The 20,873-nt window shown below is 36.0% G+C and overlaps 1 protein-coding gene across 7 annotated transcripts in view; it reads right to left on the bottom strand.

Moving 5' to 3' along the window:
* ANKRD12 (ankyrin repeat domain 12) overlaps positions 1–20,873 on the bottom strand; it is a 158,667-nt gene that overhangs the window by 28,729 nt on the left and 109,065 nt on the right. Inside the window, exon 8 of one of the 7 annotated variants that reach the window (XM_036245575.1) lies at positions 12,155–12,230. The exons of the other annotated variants lie outside the window; for them this stretch is intronic. Within the exon in view, the coding sequence (XP_036101468.1) occupies positions 12,155–12,230 (76 nt within the window). The remainder of the gene's footprint in view (positions 1–12,154; positions 12,231–20,873) is intronic. 7 annotated transcript variants of the gene reach the window in all.

The raw sequence follows: 20,873 nt of genomic DNA on the forward strand, positions 1-20,873 counted from the left end.
TCCCACAACCACATCAAAGTTACAACTAAACTACAGAACAACCATCATTCAAAACCACCTGAAATCAAGCTGAATGGAGGTCCTAAAACTACGGAATTAAAGAAACAGCTGCATCGAGACTGATAGGAGGGGTGGAGGTGGGTGGAGGTGGGTGGAGGTGGGCGGAGGTGGGCGAGCTGGTTCCACACCCATGTGTGGCAGATAAAAATCAGGAGGACACCTCGGCTGGAATGGTCCTCCCTGAGAACTGAGGGGTCCCCGTCCCACACCAGGCATCCCGCTCAGGGTTCCAGTGCCAGGAAGAGAAGTCCCCATGTAACTTCCGGCTGAAAACACCAGTGGGAACTGAGGCTCAGGAAGGCTGAGGCGGCTGGAGCCCCAGGCAGCTACTCTTAAAGGGCCCGTGCACAGACTTACTTGGACTTGCTCCCTCTAGGCTTGGAGGGGAGGCAGCTCAAGGGCTGGAGAGGCGGCCTTCTCCAGGACAGGCGTGCTGACAGATGCCTTTGTTCCTTTGGTGAGCCCTTCCCTGGGGTGGCAGACAGCCGCCATATCTGGGACTCCAGCAACCTAGCTCACACTGGTTGCCCCGCCCTGGTGATCCAGTGAGGCCCCACCCACCCAACTTTAAGGCCCACCCAAGTTGTTGCCATTTGCTTTACCATAGGATTGGCCTGTCTTGGATCCTGCTTCAAGGTTTTCCTAAATTCTTGCAAACAAGCAGCATCTGGTCTCAGAAAGTTCCATACCTCTTGTTAAGTAATACACAGAAACAAACACAGAGAGGCAGCCAAAATGAGGACACAAAGAAACAGGTCCCAAATGAAAGAACAGAACAAAACCCCAGGAAAAGAACTACGCAAAATGGAGATAAGCAACCTAACAGATGCTGAGTTCAAAACACTGCTTATAAGGATGCTCAATAAACTTAGTGAGGGGCTCAAGGGCATTAAAAAAGACCAATCAGAAATGAAGGAGGCAAAGTCAGAAATGAAGGAGGCACTAACTGAAATAAAGAATAATTTACACAGATTCAATAGTATAGTAGGTAAGGCCAAGAAGCAAACCATTGATTTGGAATACAAGGAAGCAAAAAACACCCAATTAGAACAGCAAAAAGAAAAAGAAATCCAAAAATATGAGGATAGTGTAAGGAACCTCTGGGACAACTTCAAGTGTGCCAACATTCGCATCTTGGGGGTGCCAGAAGGAGAAGAGAGACAACAAGAAATTGAACACCTGTTTGAAACAATAATGGCAGAAAACTTCCTAACTTGGTGAAGGAAACAGACATACAAGTCCAGGAAGCACAGAGAGTCCCAAACAAGATGAACCCCAAGAGGCCCACACCAAGACACATCATCATCAAAATGCAAAAGGTTCAAGACAAAGAAAGAATCTTAAAAGCAGCAAGAGAAAGGCTAGTTACCTACAAGGGAGTTCCCATAAGGCTGTCAGCTGATTTCTCAAAAGAAACTTTGCAGGCCAGAAGGGAGTGGCAAGAAATATTCAGAGTGATGAAAATCAAGAACCTACACCAAGATTACTCCATCCTGCAAAGCTGTCATTTAGAATCGATGGCATATAAAAACTTTCCCAGACAAGAAAAAGTTAAAGGAGTTCATCACCACTAAATCGTTATTATATGAAATGTTGAAGGGTCTTTTGGAAGAAAAAGATAAAATATATGAACAAACAAAATGGCAATGAATACATATCTATCAACAATGGAATCTACAAACAAAACGAACTGGCAGAACAGAAAGATTCTCATAGATACAGAGAACATTTTGTTGGTTGCCAGTTGGGAGGGGAGATTTGGGAATGGGTGAAAAAGGTGAAGGGATTAAGAAGAACAAATGAATTGCTAGACTGACAAACCTCAGAGAGCAGGGGGTTGGGGGGTGGGAAGAAATAAACCAAAGAACTTATATGCATAACCAATGGACAAGACAACAGTGTGGGAAAAGGTGGGAGGGAAGTGGGAGTGGGGAGGAGGGGGTCAATGGGGGAAAAATGAGGAACATCTGTAATACATTCAACAATAAAGATAATAAAAGAAAAAAAATTTTTTCCCCCTAACTGCTGTTCTGATTAGGTGCTTTTTGTTGTTTCACCTCCTCTTCCAATTTGCTGATTTGGTCCTCAGCTTATTCTAATCTACTGTTGATCCTTGCAGGATATTATTTCATCCAGGACATTTTTTATTTCATATTCATGTTTTCTACACATTTTCTCATTCTGATATAGTTCCCACTAAGTTGTGTGTAGTTCTCATTAAGTTGCTTGTAGTTCCAAGTTATTTGACCATCTTTATAACCATTACAGTGATACCTCGGTTCTCGAACGCCTCGGATTTCGACCAAATCGGTATTCGACCAGGAGATTCGAGAAACTTTTGTCTTGGAATCCGAACAAATATTTGGAACTCGAACTTCCGAGATGAGCCGAGTTGAGCCGAATGGCGTTCATTCGGCCCAGCGCGCCTTGCTTGCATCATCAGTGTGAGTGCAGAGAGAGAGTCACGCTTTGTGGAGAGAGTCACGCTTTACACTGAATTTAACCCTTAGACATACTGTACACTTTTATTTCTTGTTGAGACTTATGTTTTTCTACATATTATATACAAATTAGGCCAGTAAATAGGCATTTTCTGGGGCTTGGAACGAATTAATCCAGTTTCCATTATTTCCTATTGGTTTCATTGCTTCAGTTCTCGAACAATTTGGTTCTCGACCGTCCTCCTGGAACGAATTATGTTCGAGAACCGAGGTATCACTGTACTTTGAACTCTGTATCTGATAAATTGCTTGCATCCATTTCATTTAGATCCTTTTCTGGCAATTCCTATTCTTTAATTTGGCAGCTGGTTGTCTCCCCATTTTAGCAATCTCTTTGTATTTTTCCTATGTATCAGAACGGCCATGCCGCTTAGTGTTTGTGGGGTGGCCTTATGTAGAAAATATCTTGTGGGATCTGGTAGAGCTTCTTTACCTCCTGAGCAGGATGCTTGGATGTCCCTTGCGTGTGTTATTTGGGCTCTTCCATTGTACTTGGGTCTTGATTGCTGATGTCCCACTTGAGGGTGAGGTCTCCTCTCAGGCTTGCTGACTAGAAGGCTCAACCTGGACAACATTGTGCTAAGTGTTTACAGGTGTTTGGATATGCTATCTGTGAAGCTTGGTGGAATTTGCTCTAAAGTTGTTGATTCTGGCCCCATAGAGTACTGGTTCTGGGCCTCCAGAACATTCTCTGGTGCAGGCCAATGTGTCACTGTCTAAGTGGTTGAGGCGCCAGTGGGTCTGGGCATGCCAGGTTGCAGTGGTAAATCCAGGCATCTGGAGCGTTGGCAGGGCCAGGTGTTTGGGGGCACCAGGGCTGGACGTGCCAGGTCATGGCTGTTCCCCACAGTCTCCTCCCAAGTAGGACCCTGAAGATCTTCCAAGATGGCGCAACTCTCCAGTCCCAAGCAGTAAGAAGTGCCTGGTCGAGCAGCGTGCATCAGTGGCCAGTGCCTCCCCACTAGGAGTGCCTGAACCCTCTGGGCCCAAGGGTCTGTACTGACAGACAGATGCCCACCCACATTCACACATGCTCTCCATACATGCTCACCCACTCACACTCTCACCCTCTCTCCAGTCCTTCCTATTGCCATTTTGGAATATATGTGTACCAGAAGATTAAAAGACAAAAAGATTCAAGCTAACTCCAGGCACTTCACTTGTTACAGAGTTGCAATGAAGAGAGGTGGTCATTTAGAATGAGGGCAATAAAAACCACCAGTCTTTCAAGTAAGCAAAGATCATATGCAGATATGGAGTTTTCATGAAGATATGGAGGGGGCAAGAGCAGGAAGGGGAGAAAAGAAATAGAATGAACCAAGAAACAATGTTCTTATATTAGTGTCTGGTGGAATTTATATTTTTATAGATAAAAGCACTAGTCATAATTGACAACCACTTGCATAAAATACTTTTTAGTATTCCTTAAAGAAGGGAGAGGGAAAATGAGTGGAGATAATGAAGGGGGAACACAATTACATGAACTCTATTTCAGTTGGTAACTGCAATTTAATGTCATTATGTAATAATTTTTAAAAAGTTCTATAACTTATGTGGAAGAAAATTATCCTTGGCTTAAAGTGAATACCATATTTATCCAAGTTTACAAGTTGTCTTACTCATTTTTGTATCTACCTTATATGCCCAGAATACAACCATATAATAATGTTAATTAAAAATGTGTCCATGACCAGTTATTGAGTGGCAGAGTGAAGTCTTCAAACACAAGTTTCTGTGACTCCAAAGTTGGTACTCACAACCATCATGCTATATTACTTCTGATCACATAAAAGGTACTGAATATGGTCAAGATGAACTACACAAACACCCAATAAAATGAAGCCATAATTTGTGATCATTCCATAAGCATTCAATACATACCTTCTACTTCTATGTTTATTTCATGATTGAGAATATTAAGAACAGAACTCTACTATAAAATCTAAGATCTAAAATACAGTATGATATTAAATGAGGCATACTATTAATTTACATATAAAATGCTTTGAATAAAAAAGAAAACGCAGTAACATAATGCTTTAAATATACCTACCTGAGGTTAAAGTTGAATATCAAATATAAACTTGCTATTTGTTTATTCTTTGCTTGATCTAGAAATATTCACATCTTAGATATATAATACCTTGATTTACATATTCCATTAGTACATGAAATAAAATAGATTAAAAACACCTCATTTAAAACTATTAAGCAATGCAATTTATAAAAAGCAAAAAAAAGTCCAGAAAGGGGAAAAGTAGGCAAGGGTGGTCAAAGGGTACAAGTTACCAGTGAGTGATAAGATGAAAAAATTCTGAGAATGTAATGTAGAACATGGTGACTATAATTAACAATACTGCACTGTATATTTGAAAGTTTCTAACAGTAGATTTTAACTATTTTTTTTCTTCAATCCTCACCCAAGGACATGTTTATTGATTTTTAGATAGAGAGGAAGAGAGAAAGAGAAACACTGATGTGAAAAAGAAACACTGATCAGTTTCCTCCCATACATTCCCCAATGGGGGATGGAACCGGTGAACCAAGGTATGTGCCCTGACCAGGAACTGAACCTGCAACCTTTTTGGTGTAGAGGACAATGCTCCAACCAACTGAGCCACCTGGCCAGGGCACTAACAGTAAATTTTAGAAGTTCTCATCTCACATACACAAAATTTTAACCATGTGAGTTCATAATTGGTCAACTAACCTTACTGTGGTAATCATTTTGCAATGTATACATATATTAAATCATTACATTGTACACTTTAAAGTCACACATGTTGTATGTCAATTATGCCTTAACTTAGTTAAAAAGCAAAAACATAAATAAGTAAAAGCCATGCTATGACTACTTTAAATGACTATAAACCAATTAACTTGATTAGATTTTCCAACTTTTATAATGGCAAATACAAACAGCATTTTTTAATTTAAATATTATAGGGCTGCAATGTCATATAAAGTATGGTTCTGAACATTTCATCTTAAATAATTGCACATGTCTAATGTGAAAACCTTATTTTAGATTTTTAGTATTTTTTTTAAATGTATTTTTCTATTCATTTTAGAGAGGAAGAGAGATGGGGAGAGAGATAGAGACAGACAGATAGGGGTAGAGAGAGGGAGAGAGAGAGGGAGAGAGAGAACATCAATTGGCTAGGTGGGTATGTGCACTGACCGGGAATCTAACTGGCAACCTTTATGCATACAGGATGACAGGATGACACTTAACCGCACCACACCGGCCAGGGCAGATTTCCACTATTTTCAAAGCTAGTATTTACTAAGCGCTTATTCTATGCCGGCCAATATTCTATGCTGATTCATATGTTAACTCATTTATCTTTTATTTACTACACCTCCATGAGGTTATGTACTATAATCCCTGTTTGAAAGATGCATATACAGGTTAACTTACCCATGATTAGAGATCTAGGGATCAAACCTAGATAGTATAGGAGTACTAAAATCTGAGCTCTTATGATTAAGATAGCCCTTCCAAAGACAAGAGTGGAAAAGATTTAAAATTTGATTTCCGTTGTTAAATATCTACAATATCGAAAGTCGTGTGTGTGTGTGTGTTTGTAATGTACTCAATCAGTTTTAAATATCCTTTTAACACTAGGAATTCTACTTCTAAAAAACTTGACATTTGAAATGATGTTTACATGTCATGTCATTCTTATTCAGAGATGGGCTAGTGCATAAAAAAGTTCGAAGCTATACTCCTTTAAATGATCTTTATTCATTGATATTGGTTTTATTTCATTTAATTTCAAAATGTTTATTTGCTTTTTATTATAAGACAATTCATGTTAGAAAAACAAGAAAATACAGAAAGAGTAAAGAAGAAAAATCCCATAAAATAATCCCACCATCCAAGAAAATCATTATTCATACTTATTAAAAGTATTACATTTGAGCCCTGGCCGGTTTGGGTCAGTAGTTAGAATGCCCGCCCGTGGACCAATGAGTCACGGGTTCGATTCCGGCCAAGGGCACATACCTTGGTTACGGTTCGTCCCTGGTCCTGGTTGGGTCGTGCAGGAGGCAACCAGTTGATGTGGCTCTATCACATCAATATTCATTCTCTCTCTCTCTCTCTCCCTCCCTCCCTCCCTCCCACTGTATCTGATGATAAATAGAAAAGTATCCTTGGGTGAGGAATTTAAAAAAATTTATTTAAATTTAACTGAGAAATAACAAAGTGAACAGAATTTCTGAACCTCAGGTCTGTTTTCTTTGCTCTTTCAAGGGAGTCCTATATGGTCATTTCAGAAAATATGCTTACACTCCATGAGTAGCCCCAAATCATGTCAGCTTGGTTTATGTGGGAAGTGCAAAAGTAGGTTTACAGTTTTGAGTATGTGAAACGAGTTTATTCCTTTATTGTTATTTATCGATTACTATATTATTTTCCATACAAAAAACTGTAATCCTACTTTTGCTCCACGCTGTATATTTAGGCTATGGCTTGTTCCTATAGTTTATTTTCCTTGGAGTTTTTGCCTTTCTTCTTATTCATCAGATTACACAACATGCCTTCATACAATCAACACCATGACACACTGAACTCTCAGAATCTAACTCATATGCATATTGTCATCTACTCGTTTCTTGATACCATTTTTCACAAAGCTCTGTCACTTTTTGTTCTAAAATATCCCAAATGCCATTGCTGTTACTCTAAAAATTTTCATCAAAATCCTGAGTTAATCTTCGTATCTTCCTTGTAGACATTTTGTGCCACGCAAAATATACTAGCTGAACAATGTTTTCAAAAAGAGAATAGAAAGTATATCCAAGATGTCCATGGATGTTTTTGTCTAGCCTTACACTTGAGTAATGGTTGGAAATGAAATTCAAGGTTCAAAATAACTTTTCATACAATGTTGCAACTATAGCTCCTTTACCTGTCTTCTACCAACATATTTAAGAATGAGAAATCTGATGTCAATCTCTTTTCTTTGTAGGTTAACATGTTTCCTTCTGATTCTGGGAGTTTGTAAGATTTAAAAAAAGTTTATCCTTGAAGTGTTTGTTTTTCCCTTTCCTTAAATAAAAAAAAAAAATTCCCCTTTGATCTACAAACACAAATCTTTCTTCAGTTAAGGACACTTAAAAAATACTTTCTTCCCAACATTTACTAAAAATTAGTAAATTGTCAGAAGAACACTATATGTCCTAGGCATGGTTTTATGTTTTTAAAAATCATTTTTCTCATTATGTCCAAGGTCTTTTTAAAAAATGTTTTATATTTTGCCCTTCTCTTAGACCTCTCAGATCTTCAGCAAAGCTCAGTCTATTCTTTAGTCCTGTATAAAATATTTACTTTCCGTAGTGATAAATATTATTAATTTCAAGGACTTTCCTGGTCTAATTTTTCACAGTAGCCTTTTGTTGTTATGGTTAGTGGATCAATTGCCCACCAAGAATCTCCAAGAATTCTGAGAATAACTTACCCTTCTGTTTCCTATTTTATTTACATTCTCCAGGATCAATGGTTCTGTTTGTTCATCTTGGCCCTTCTTGTCTTTCATTCAGTTGGATTTCCTCAAATCTCTGAATTCCTTTTTCATATTGATAAAGGGAAAAACTGTTTCTTCAGCATTTTATAGAGAATATTTACAATAGGCTTCACCCTTGAGCTAGAGGCCTGTTCACAGTGATCTGTGCTTCTCTCTAATCTCAGCCTTTTGCTGAGACGGTTCCCTGAACAAACTGACTATTGCTTTCAGAGAGTCTTCTGGGGTTTCATTGGGATGAATATTTCACAACTATTGCAGGCCTCTCTTATGTCTATTTTGGGTTGTTCCTTTGCTCTGCAATGATTCACTAATCATAAGTAATATATTTAACAATTATATAACTATAAATTATCTATGTTACCTAGCCAAAGAAGTAACATTAGAAAAAGACACTTGCATTTTAGGAAACAAATCTTTACAGCTTTCATATTCCTAAATTGATTGAGAAATGTAGCTTACAGATAGGAAAATACAGTATTAGGTAATTTTATATAGTCTCATCTAAATCTCCATTTCTATACCTCAATTTTTCTAAGTAAAGGTTAGGTATTTTAATTCTATTTTATAAGAGAAGAGTAGTTATACATCTTTTTGGAAATAAGTAAATACTATATGAGAACATATTTTCACTGTATTTCTATAGTACTAGATATAGGTAAGAGAATTAGAGTTAATTTAGGGGTAAGCTGGGGAGGGAAGAGAATATATAATTTGAAAATACTAAGTCTAAAAACAAAATCTACATAAGAATTAAAATCAAGTACCACAGCACTCCATATTCTTTCTCAATTAGTTATTACACTGCCTTTCTACTAAAATGTCAGTAATATACAAACTGAATCTATAAAGTATAAATTAATCAAGATATTTCCCCCTTATAAAAATACTGGTATCACTACAAAAATTTTGATGTCACTAAAGGAAACTGACAAAATCACCCAGTCTTAGCTATTCCATCATTCATATATATATATATATATATATATATATATATATATATATATATTACATGGAGGTCCTTTTAACAATGACTAGATAAAATATTTTTCTGCAGGCAGGATGATATAGCTAAGGCCAAACTCATTTGAATATGTGCATATATAATTAATATTTTAAGTTCAAAGGTCTTTATTTAAGGGTTCTGCCCAAATGTACCCTTTATAGAATTTTAGTCTTAAATATTCAGCAACATCTCAACTACTTTAATTATGTGACAGACTCACTTTAAGTTGCTAGGCACCACTATATATTCAGTTTTTAAGGAAAACCATCAAGCTAACATATTTAAACAAAAAACTTATTAGGTTTGGTATTTTCAATAAACAATTTTATATATTTTGGGCAAATACACTTGAAATTTCTTAACTATTATTTACATGAATTTCAAAGAGATATTTAGCAGACTATTATTTTGTGTAACATAAAATGTAAAGACATATTAATTTGCAGACATCCAAAGAACATCTCAGCTGCAACAACACTTTCCTGTTTATTTTTGATATATAAGCAAGTAAAAGATATAGAACTATGTAATTTTTACAGATACTGCTAAAGGGGGAATGTTTACAATACATGGTAATTTAGGTATTCATAACTTCTTTCTCTTCTTCTCCACTTAGCAAAATTTGACATAGACATTTTTCTTTAAAAAACACTCCACCTAGAACGAAAATTTCTTAAGCTCTGGAACTAGGTTGATACAATTAATCCACGTAAAACACATGATAAAATAGAATTTAAATGTATTGACTTTCAAGTAAGTAAACTGCAGAGGTTTTGTTTAAAATTCAGATAAAAGTAGCTGGTGATATTTAGAAAAAAGTTTGAAAACTTAAAATTCAGAACTCTGTGTGAAAGTGCACCACCACATGTCACAAAGCAGAGGAGAAAAAGCAGAGCATGCAAAATACAATGGAATTTCTTTTAATTGATCATTAAACAAAAGAATATCTCATTGTCTATTAATGCTGTATGCTCAGCTCTCTCTATAATGGATACCTAAGTGCCTTTTCATTTCTTCTGAGTACTGCGACCACAGGGATATGTGAAAAATAGAAGTGCTAAACACCAAACATGGTGTTTGCTGCTACTCACAAGTTCAGAAATAGGTTTAATCAAATAGGCTCCTAACAGCCCTAGTTAAATGAGGTTCTTGGGTTATAAATGGATAACAGTTTTTCATACTAGGCCTAATCTGTTACCTAACATATATACTGGAATTGATTTTAAAATGCCATTTGGAAAGCAAGAAGATAAAATATTATTTACATGTTAAATAGAGTAACCTTTAATTTTAGGTATAAGCTAATATACAAACTCTTTTTCCTAAAAATGCTCAATCAAGTCTGAATTTCTAATGATCAAATATGATATAGATTTTAACACTCTAAAAACATCCTATGTAACTTCTTCCTGTAGTTTTTTACACTTCTGAAGTTAAACGGTTTGTTCTAAAACCTTTTAAGGTGATGATGATGCTTCTTCCTTATGGTTAAATTATTAACATCACATAATTCATTTAATTAAAATTTCTGATATATTTTGGTTTAAATAATTATTTTTTGGATCTCTTGAATTGTTAACTGTTATAATTCCATATATGCATGCATCAACAGTTGTATTTCACAACTCCTGAAATATAAAACTGAGGAAATAAATTTCATAAATTATGACAGTATATTTAGAATAGTTACAATTTACTGTTTGAACATTAAGAAAATAAGGCTTCAAAATACTGGTCATTTTGTGTATTTTGACACAGAAATGTACTCAGTAAACACCGGTTGGTAACAATATATCACTGTGTTTTAAAAAGTTTCTTACTCTATTTTACAGTAGACTCTAAAAGTAGCTCGTCTATTTATTATGATGGAGCACTTGAGCATTTCCTAGGTTAAGTTTAAGTATACAAATAAGGAAAGTTTATAGCAGCTGCTTAATAAACAAGACCATATTAGTAGTGTTCAAAATAAGATCGGAAAAATGTTAATAATTTGACAATGACTGGCATTTTCAATTTTGTCTACTAGGAACTCTGTTTCAGTAGTAAAATCAGTGTCTGAAAACTTGTAACAGAATTTCTACTCTGAAAATTAATGAGTGTCTGAATGTACTGGAGGGGGGGGGCACTATGTGACACAGAGTTACCTTCATCTCTATTATCATAATTATGCTTTATGAGCATGATCTCTGAATGACTGAGTTCTCAGCAGAATAGCAAGAGCAATTTGTAGCAAACACTATTATTAGGCGAAATTCTGTATACGAAGGCAATGTGAACTAAAACTATGAGAAAAGGGTAGAAGTTAGGGGGGAAAGGCTAAAAAATTATGTAAAGTTAAAAGTGTCACACATTTGTATACAAATAAGTTGTATTAACCAGGACATGTATTCCTCCAACAATATTGTAAATGTCTAATATGCACAACATAAAACTGCTATGCAATGTGGTTCATGAACTGAGGCCAGTCTTCAAACTGTTTATTACTAATCTGTGATGAAATGAGGAGGAGCTTGTACCAGAAATGGGAATCAATTATGTCACTAGTACATTGCTTTCAGCTGAGAATTTTTTTCACAGCATTTTTACCTTTTTGATGAAAGAAGCAGTACATTTACATTCTGGCACAAGCTCTTTATCTTGAGAACCAGCAATAGTATGTGGAACAGCTACACTGAGTAGCACTGTCAAAAAGCACAGCACAATGCCTAATGGAATAAACCACATCTAAATTCTTCATATTTAACACCCTATTATTTACCCCAAATTTATTAAGTTCTGAAAGTCATAGTCTTGATTATATTACTTTGCAACACTTAAAGTGTATCTGTCACATGGATGACACGATATACCAGATGGGTAACTGCTATCAGGCTTTATACACACTAAAACCTGTGGGCAGTTAAATTAATTCTTTATTAAATATCTACATGTTCTGAATTTAGACTGGATGACGTTTGATAAAGTTAAGTCTAACAAGGACCTCATGTAAATTAAGCACTAAATTTGGGTATTTTCATCAGTCTTTTTCAGTAACTCCAAAATCTTTGTATGATACTTACTGATGATTTTTGCATCATTCCTTGAAGGACTTTGATCAATAATTCGGGCACTTTCACCATGTGGAAAATAAATATTCTGAAAAACCAATACATAGCTAATGAACACATGAAACAATCAAAATCAATGAAAATCAAAAAGGGTTCTAGAAGATGTGTTCCACTCTAATTAAACATGTATGTTCAAATAAGATACCTTTCTTCTTCCATGGGGAAAATCTGTGGCAACATTTCATTTTAAAAGAAAGTTTTTAACAAAGTTGCTTTCCATAGCTACTGTTTTCTAAAGAGACCAGAATTACAGAGTTTGTAGCCATAGTAAATGTGAAAATTAATATATATAAATTTTCTATTTTTCAAATTGTATTTTCTTGCTTTCTTATGAAAGCCAATATAATTTCAGCTCTTATAATCCTGATTTCACACAGCACAAAGATGTTCAAATGACTTTCATCTTGTAGGTGGATTTAGAAGTACTTTGAAAATAGAAATGATAGGGATTAGTAGATGATTATGTTAGTATCTATGTTTTCTTAATAGGCTGTATCCCCATTGCAAAAACAATGCCTAGCACATAATTAGAGTTCAAAAATAGTCACTAAGTAATTGAGCTGAAGAAAAAGGAGAAAGAGGAGTTTAGAATGACTACAAGTATATGATATATGTATTCTGATTGATGTTACCATTAACTGAGAGAAAAAAACAAAACAAGAGTAGTAGTATAAATGGAGAAGAAAGTTCCATCCAGGCACACTGATTTCTGTGGGAATTCTAAGTGGTAACAGGCAGAGGGCAACTACATGTATAGGTTTGAAGCCTTAAGAGAAAGGTATGGAATAAGATATTTGGAAGGCTTTACAATACAGATGTTAGTTAGAACTGTAAATGTGGGTAGACTTTATTTTGGAGAATGTATGGTATGAGAAAAGGGTCCATAAAGTAAAATCTTTGGAAAAATCAACACAGGGGAGTATGGGAAGGGAATGAAGAAAAAAATAAAGATGAGATTCTAGAAGGAAATTTAAAAGAAACAGTCTGAGAAGCTAAATGAAAGCCAGAGAATTATGTCCCAGAAACCAAGACAGAAGAATGTTAGGGAGACTGTGGTCAATACTGTCAAATGCTATAGAGAGACTGAGAGACAGTTAAGGGGGTTGGCAGTTACAGCATGTTAAGAAAGTTAGTTAAGAAGAGAAGGGCACAAGGGATTAAATAAACAGGGATGCAGAGTAAGAGAAGATTCTGCTGAATCTTGTATATTTACGTGTACAAAAATATTATCATGATTGTGTCCTGCTCCCTTCCCTCTGCCACTTACCCTCCCTCCCCCATATGCCTTATTAGCAGCCTGGTAAACATGCTTCTGGATTTTTTCCATGCTTATAAAATTTTGCAGAAATACATGTACATATATGAACATACATATTGAGTTTTAAAACACTGTTCATTTTACAAAAGTGAGATGTTATGATTATTCATCTTGATTTTCTAACTCAACAATATCTTATGAATCCTTCCAAGTAACTGGTACAGCATTAAGATATATTTTTTCACAGTTGTACAATAGCCCACAGTCTGGTTATATACATGAATTTATACAACCAACCCCTTGTGTGACTATATAGTTATGTTTTACCACTCATAGCAGTGCTACAAAATAAACACTGGATATTACCAAAAGTGACTGCTAGATCAAGGTGCATAAGTATCTTTAAAACCATTTCTAAAATACTTTGAACTTACATAGTAGACAAGAATGTTATACTGAACCCCCAATGTACCCATTACCCAGCTCCAATAAGTCATCAATCTTTGGCCAATCCATACCTTCTATTCACCCTACTGCTGTATAATTTTGAACTACATCCCATTCATACTATTTTATCTAGAAATATTCCAGTATGTATCTCTAAAAGGTAAAAGCTCTTGTACTTTGCCAGCTATCGTCAGACTGTTTTCCAAAAAGACTGTAACAATTCACACACCTCCCCCCTTTACCCCTTTCTCCTATTAGGTAATCATGTTTATAAGTTGCTGGTTTTATTCTTCTATTATTTATTTTTAATTTTATTTTTCAATTACAGTTTACATTCAATATTATTTTGTACTAGTTTCAGGTGTACAGCATGGTGGTTAGACAGTCATATACTTTACAAAGTGGTCCCCCCACTATTTTCAGAATCTACCTGGCACCACATATAGTTATATTATAGTATTACTGACTATATTCCCTATGCTGTATTTTATATCCCTCTGACTATTTTATAACTACCGACTTGTTCTTCTTAATCCCTTTATCTTTTCACCTAGACGTCTTAATCTCCTCTCCCTCCATTATTTAAGATATATAAGAAAATATACATATTGATATATCTATAAATCCTCAATGTCTGTAATGATTTTTCTTTTACCCGGATAGATGAATAATAACTGTGGTCAGATACAGAACTCTTATCTGCCGCTGTTGCAAGTTAGATGTCCAACGCCAAAGTGATTATTTCCTTGTAGGTTTACTTGTTACATTCATAACTAAGGAATTTGACCAATATATATGTAGGGATGTTTGTGTGTTTTCATCTATCTACCTGAGTTCACTGAACTTTATAGTTGATAGACTTAGGCTTTCTTCAGCTCGGAAAAAAATTTCTTCTATTTGTATAATTGTGGACTATCCTCCATCTGTTTCTTTCCGATGACTGCTGGTTGTTTGATTCTAGGTCTTATCAAACTCTTCCAGTCTCAGTAATGGATGAACCTGGCTTACAGGTTCAGCTTTCCTTGGATTTGTGGGGGGCTGAAGAGTACTAGAAGAATCCCTAAGGGCCAGTAACCACTCTCTACCAATTTAACAAATAAATATCAATTGAACAAGAGCTATGTACCAAACACTTAAGGAGCTTATGTTTACTATAAGGTAAAAACAGACACTAAAAAGAAAGTTGCTCCATTTGTTAACATTACCACTAACAAATATAGCTTTAAACATTGTTATATTTTCCTCTCTATTCACCCTTGCAATCTCAGTCTCCTCTTTTAATAATTAGTCCCACTTTTGGATAGGTGATAGTTTGATCATTTCCTCAGTGAAATAAAAGAACTATCACCATGACTGGACCCTTTTCAAAACCATTAAAAAACCTATCAGATCCCAGCTGGGTGGCTCAGTTGGCTGGAGCGTCGTCCCATACACCAGAAAGGCTGCTGGTTCATTCCCCGGTTGGGGTGCACATGTGAGGCAACTGATCAATATTTCTCTCTTCCTCCCTCCGTCTCTAAAATCAATAAACAGCCCTGGCTGGTTTGGCTCAGCGGTTAGAGCGTCGGCCTGCGGTCCAGAGAGACCTGGGTTCGGTACCCGCTAAGGGCATGTACCTTGGTTGCAGTTTGTCCCCGGCCCCGGTTGGGTCGTGTGGGTGTCAACCACTCGATGTGTCCCTTTCACGTCGATGTTTCTCTCTCTCTCTCTCTCCCCCTCCCCCTCCCACTCTATCTGAACAAAAAATGGAAAAATGTCCTCGGGTGAGGATAAAATCAATAAACATATCCTCGAGTGGGGATTAAAAAAAAAAAGAAAATAACTATATTATGTCAGGTTTTTCCCTTAACATAGGAATTTCTTAGTATTTAAAAAATTCTGGATTGTGTATATGCCATTTATCTTAACTAAGTTTTGTACAAAATTCCCCCAGAGAAGTATAAATCACCTATTCAATACATACTTAACTTTTTCAGTTGTGCCTATTTTTTCAACTTTGATATACCTTTTAAGGCATTTAAATTTTTTTTCTACAGCTTCTTCTTTTTCACTTCCATACAATTTATCTCTTGAAATACCAAAGCCATTTGGGTTCCCCACAAGCCTACATTTTGCTTGGGGCAGTTCAGCATGTTCCTCTGACTCGGGTATTTCCAGAAAATGGCAGCTGGATACTGAGGACTGAAGAGTTGGTAGTGTTGTGTATTCTTTCATCAGGGAGCAGGTAATGTACCCCCCACCCAGTCCACTTTAAAAAAAATTGAATGTTACCAATTGTTGATGTTCAAAGTTTATATATATTAACTAACTGAGGGTTGCAAAATGGTCATTTTTTTTTCACCTGCATTAATCTTTTTTTTTAATCCTCACCTGAGGATATTATCTTCAGATTGGGGGGGGGGGGCGAAACTTCGACATGAGAGAGACACAATGACTGGTTGCCTCCTGCACGACCCCAACCAGGCCCGGGGACCGAACTGCAACCAGGTACGTGCCCTTGACTGGAATCAAACCTGTGACTTTTTGGTCCAAGGACTGACACTCCAACCACTGAGCCAAACCAGCCAGGGCTACCTGCATTAATCTTATTAAAAAAAACAGTTCTCACCCAGTGTTGGAGTTCATACAAGAAAAGCAAGATAAATGATTTTTTCAGGGTTTAATTTTTAAGATAAATTAGTTCTCTGATGATAATTATAATAATTATGACCATGAACTATGGATTTTAATATATTTAATGGGTTTCAAATCTTTGTTATTAATGCTCTCACTGAAGCTCAAACTATCCCATCTTTGGCCAGTGGAAAACTGAGCTAAGCTGTCTTGTAAAGTCTTTTGGCAAGACCTTGTAGTAGTCTTTAATAGCTTCCTTGAAATCAGCATGACAAAATGTTCCAAGCTCATCTTATATTTCCTGTCCCAGACTTAGAAACACCAATTTTTTTTTTTTTTTTAAAGAAACCTTGGTTTTCTTTTAGTAGAAAACATTTCAAGATTATAATCTGGGCACTAGAAATAATTATTGCTACTGTCTTAGTCCCTGCTTTTAGATATTTTCAATAGACAAAGCAAGGCAATTTTATGTATTTGTATATATTGGAAATTTTATTTGGAAATAATTTCAAACTCACAAAAATTAGAAAAATAAAAAACTACTAAAAGTATATATCCTTTATCCAGATTTGGCTATTGTTAATGTTTTATTCTCTTGCTTTATAAACTGCTTTCACTACATCTATACATATGTATATATATTTTTTTCCTGAACTATATGAGAGTAAATTACATACATCATGGCTCTTTATCCCTATATACTTCAGTGAATAACTCCTAAGAAATATTTCCTAAGACAAGAATATTCTCTTGTCACCACACTGGATTTGTCAACTTCAAAATTTACAATAATACAACACTAATCTATTGTCTATATTCCTTATTAAATGATCAAATAATGTTATTTATAATAATATTTCCCCCTCCAGCACTGGATCCAGTCTGGGAGCAGTTACCGCTTTAGACAGTCTGGAACATTTCTATTGCCTTTATCGGTTTTTCATGACACTGCCATTTCCTTTTTATTTATTTATTTTTTTGTTCATCCTCACCCGAGAATATTTTTTTCCACTGATTTTTAGAGAGAGTAGAAGGGAGGAGGAGGCAGAAAGGGGAAGAAGAGAGAGAAACACTGATGTGAGAGAGACACATCGATTGGTTGCCTCCCATATGCGCCCCAACTGGGGCCAGGGATTGAACATGCAACCCAGGTACATGCCCTTGATGGGTAATTGGTGCTCTTGACCAGAACTGAACCCGCAACCCTTTGGTGCGTGGGCCAACACTCCAACCATTGAACCAGACCAGCCAGGGCAACAGTGCCATTTCCTAATCTTTTCAAGGTCTTTAAAAAGAAAATATAAAACAAAACAAAAACCACCAGAACATTCCTCATGATTATGCATTCTCAGCCACAATGCTACAAAAGTGATGCTGTATCCTTTTCATGATATATCTGGAGGTACAAGACTTGCATTTGTTTCTCCTTTGATGATGTTATGATCACAGTTAAGGTGCTTCTGAATTTCTCTACTATACAGCCATTGGGTTTTATCCTTTCTTTTTTCTCTCTTAACTGGAAAAGGCCATGTAAATATCATGTTCTTCATAAAAAAATGCCAGCTAGACTTATCAGCTATTAGTGATTCCTACCCAATAATCATTATTTATCATCAAAGGTATAAATGATCAGGTAGGGGCAGTGATTGACTAAAATGAAGCAGCATAAGAAACTTACTAGAGTGATATAGATAGTCTGTATCCTGATAAGGTCGAATTATATAGGTCTATGAATTTCTAAAATCTCCAAGAATGATTTAAATAAATAATTATTAATTTCACAACTATAAATATTACCTAATAATTCATACACAGAAATGAATCTAGTTAATGAATGAATTGCATGCTAAATTATTTAGAGAGGTCTGCAACTCATTTTGAAATGCATCAAAAAATAAGATGGATTGATGGGTAGATAACTATATATGTGATAATGTAAAGGAAATACAGTAAAAAGTTAACAACTATAAAATGTAGTTGGTGGGTACAGGGTGTTCACTGTACAATTCTTTGAACTTTGTAGTATGTTTTATCATTTTCATAATAAAGCAATTGGGATTTTAACTTCTGCATAACAAAGGACATCATCAACAGGATGAAAAGGCAATCTATTAAAAAGGAGAAAAGATATACAAACCATATATATGATAAGGGGATTAATATCTAAAATACAGCCCTGGCCGGTTTGGCTCAGCGGTTGGAACGTCTGCCTGCGGTCCGGAGAGACCCGGGTTCGGTTCCCGCTAGGGGCATGTACCTTGGTTGCAGTTTGTCCCCGACCCTGGTTGGTCGTGCGGGTGGCAGCCACTCGATGTGTCCCTTTCACATCGATGTTTCCCTCTCTGTCTCTTCCTCTCCCTCCCTCCCACTCTATCTGTAGAAAAAAAAAAAAAAAATCTAAAATACATAAAAAACTCATTCAACTCATCAGCAAACAAACAATTCAACTGGATAATGGGGAAAGTATTTCAACAACTTAGAAATGGACAGACAATCTCAATAGACATTTTTCCAAAGAAGACATACAGATAGTCCACGGTACATGAAAAGATGCTCTACATCATTAATCATCAGGGAAACGCAAATCAAAACTACAATTAGATATCATCTCATCATACCTGCTAGAATGGCTATTATAAAAAAGACAAAAAATAACAAGTGTTGGAAAGAATGTGGAAAAAAAGAAACCTTGTACACTGTTGGTCGAAATTTAAGCTGTTACAGCCATTATAAAAAACAGCAATTTCACTTTTGGGTATTTATTTGAAGAAAACAAAAACTAATTTAAAAAGATATATGCACCCCCCAAGTTCAGTACAGCATTATTTACAATAGCCAAGACATGGAAACAACCTAAGTGTCCATATATGAATGAATGGATAAGAATATATGGTATGCCCTGGTTGGTTTGGCTCAACGGTTGGAGCATCAGCCTGCGGACCGGAGAGTCCTGGGTTTGGTTCCCGCTAGGGGCATGTACCAAAAAAAAACAAAAACCAATATGTGGTGTATATATACACAGTGGAATAGTATTCAGCCATGAAAGTTTGCCATTCGCAACAGCATGAATGGACCTAGAGGGTATTATGCTAAATGAGATGAATCAATCTAACTTATACGTGAAACCTAAAAAATAAAAACCAAGCTCACAGTTACAGAGAACAGATTCTGGTGGATGCTAAGTCAAGGGTGGTGGAGTGAGCAAAACAGGTGAAGGTCATCAAAGGTATCAACTTTATATATATATATATATTTTATCCTCATCCGAGGACCTTTTTGCATTTCTCTTCAGACAGAACGGGAGAGAGGGAGGGAGGAAGAGACAAAGAAAAACACTGATGTGAGAGAGACACATCAACTGACTGGTTGCCACCCACATAACTTCAACTGGGGTTGGGGATGAACCGCAACTGAAGTGTATGCCCTTAGGGGAAACTGAACCTGGAACTCTCTGGTCCATGGCCAACTCTCTAACTGCTGAGCCAAACTGGCCAGGGCACAAACTTAAATATAAAATAAATAATTTATGGGGAAGTAATCTATAGCATGAAGACTACAGTTAATACTGTATTACATATTTGAAGACTGCTAAGAGAACAGATCTTAAAAGTCTTCATCACAAGGGAAAACAATTTTAACTATGTATAATGATGGATGTTAACTAGACTTATTGTGGTGACTATTTCACAATGTATACAAATATAGAATCATCATGTTGTATACCTGAAACTAATATAATGTTCAGTTGTACTTCAATAGAGAAAAAAAAAAGTTTAGATGTTCTATACTATAGAACTGTTTTGCCTCAAAACTACAGATGTTGTTCTATTGCCTTCGGGCAGTGACTGAGATTAAACGAGTATGGATTGATTTTTATTCCCTTAAATAAAACAATAATAGTAATATTACTTAATTGTTTCTAGGAATTCTTTAAGATTTTTTGGACATATGATCAGTTATGAAACTGATTACATTCTTTTTTGTTGTTGTTAATCCTCACCCAAGGATATTTTTCCATGGATTTTTAAATAAAGTGGAAGGAGGGGGCAGGGAAAGAGAGAGAGAGAGAGAGAGAGAGAGAAACACTGATGTGAGAGAAACATATCAATTGGTTGCCTCCTGCATGACCATGACTGGGGCTTGGTTTCGAACCTGCAACCCAGGTACATGCCTTTGACCAGAATCAAACCTGTGACCCATGGGTCTGTGGGCCAATGCTCTAACCGTTGAGTCAAACTGGCCAGGGCTTATTACATTCTTCTTCATGGACTTTTTTTTTTTTTTTACCTGAAATACGGTGAACCCAAAGATTTTCTTCAATATAAGGAATTTTTTTTCTGTTATATTTTAAAT

This window comes from Molossus molossus, unplaced genomic scaffold, assembly GCF_014108415.1.
Source record: "Molossus molossus isolate mMolMol1 unplaced genomic scaffold, mMolMol1.p scaffold_m16_p_6, whole genome shotgun sequence".
NCBI classification, from domain to species: domain Eukaryota; kingdom Metazoa; phylum Chordata; class Mammalia; order Chiroptera; family Molossidae; genus Molossus; species Molossus molossus.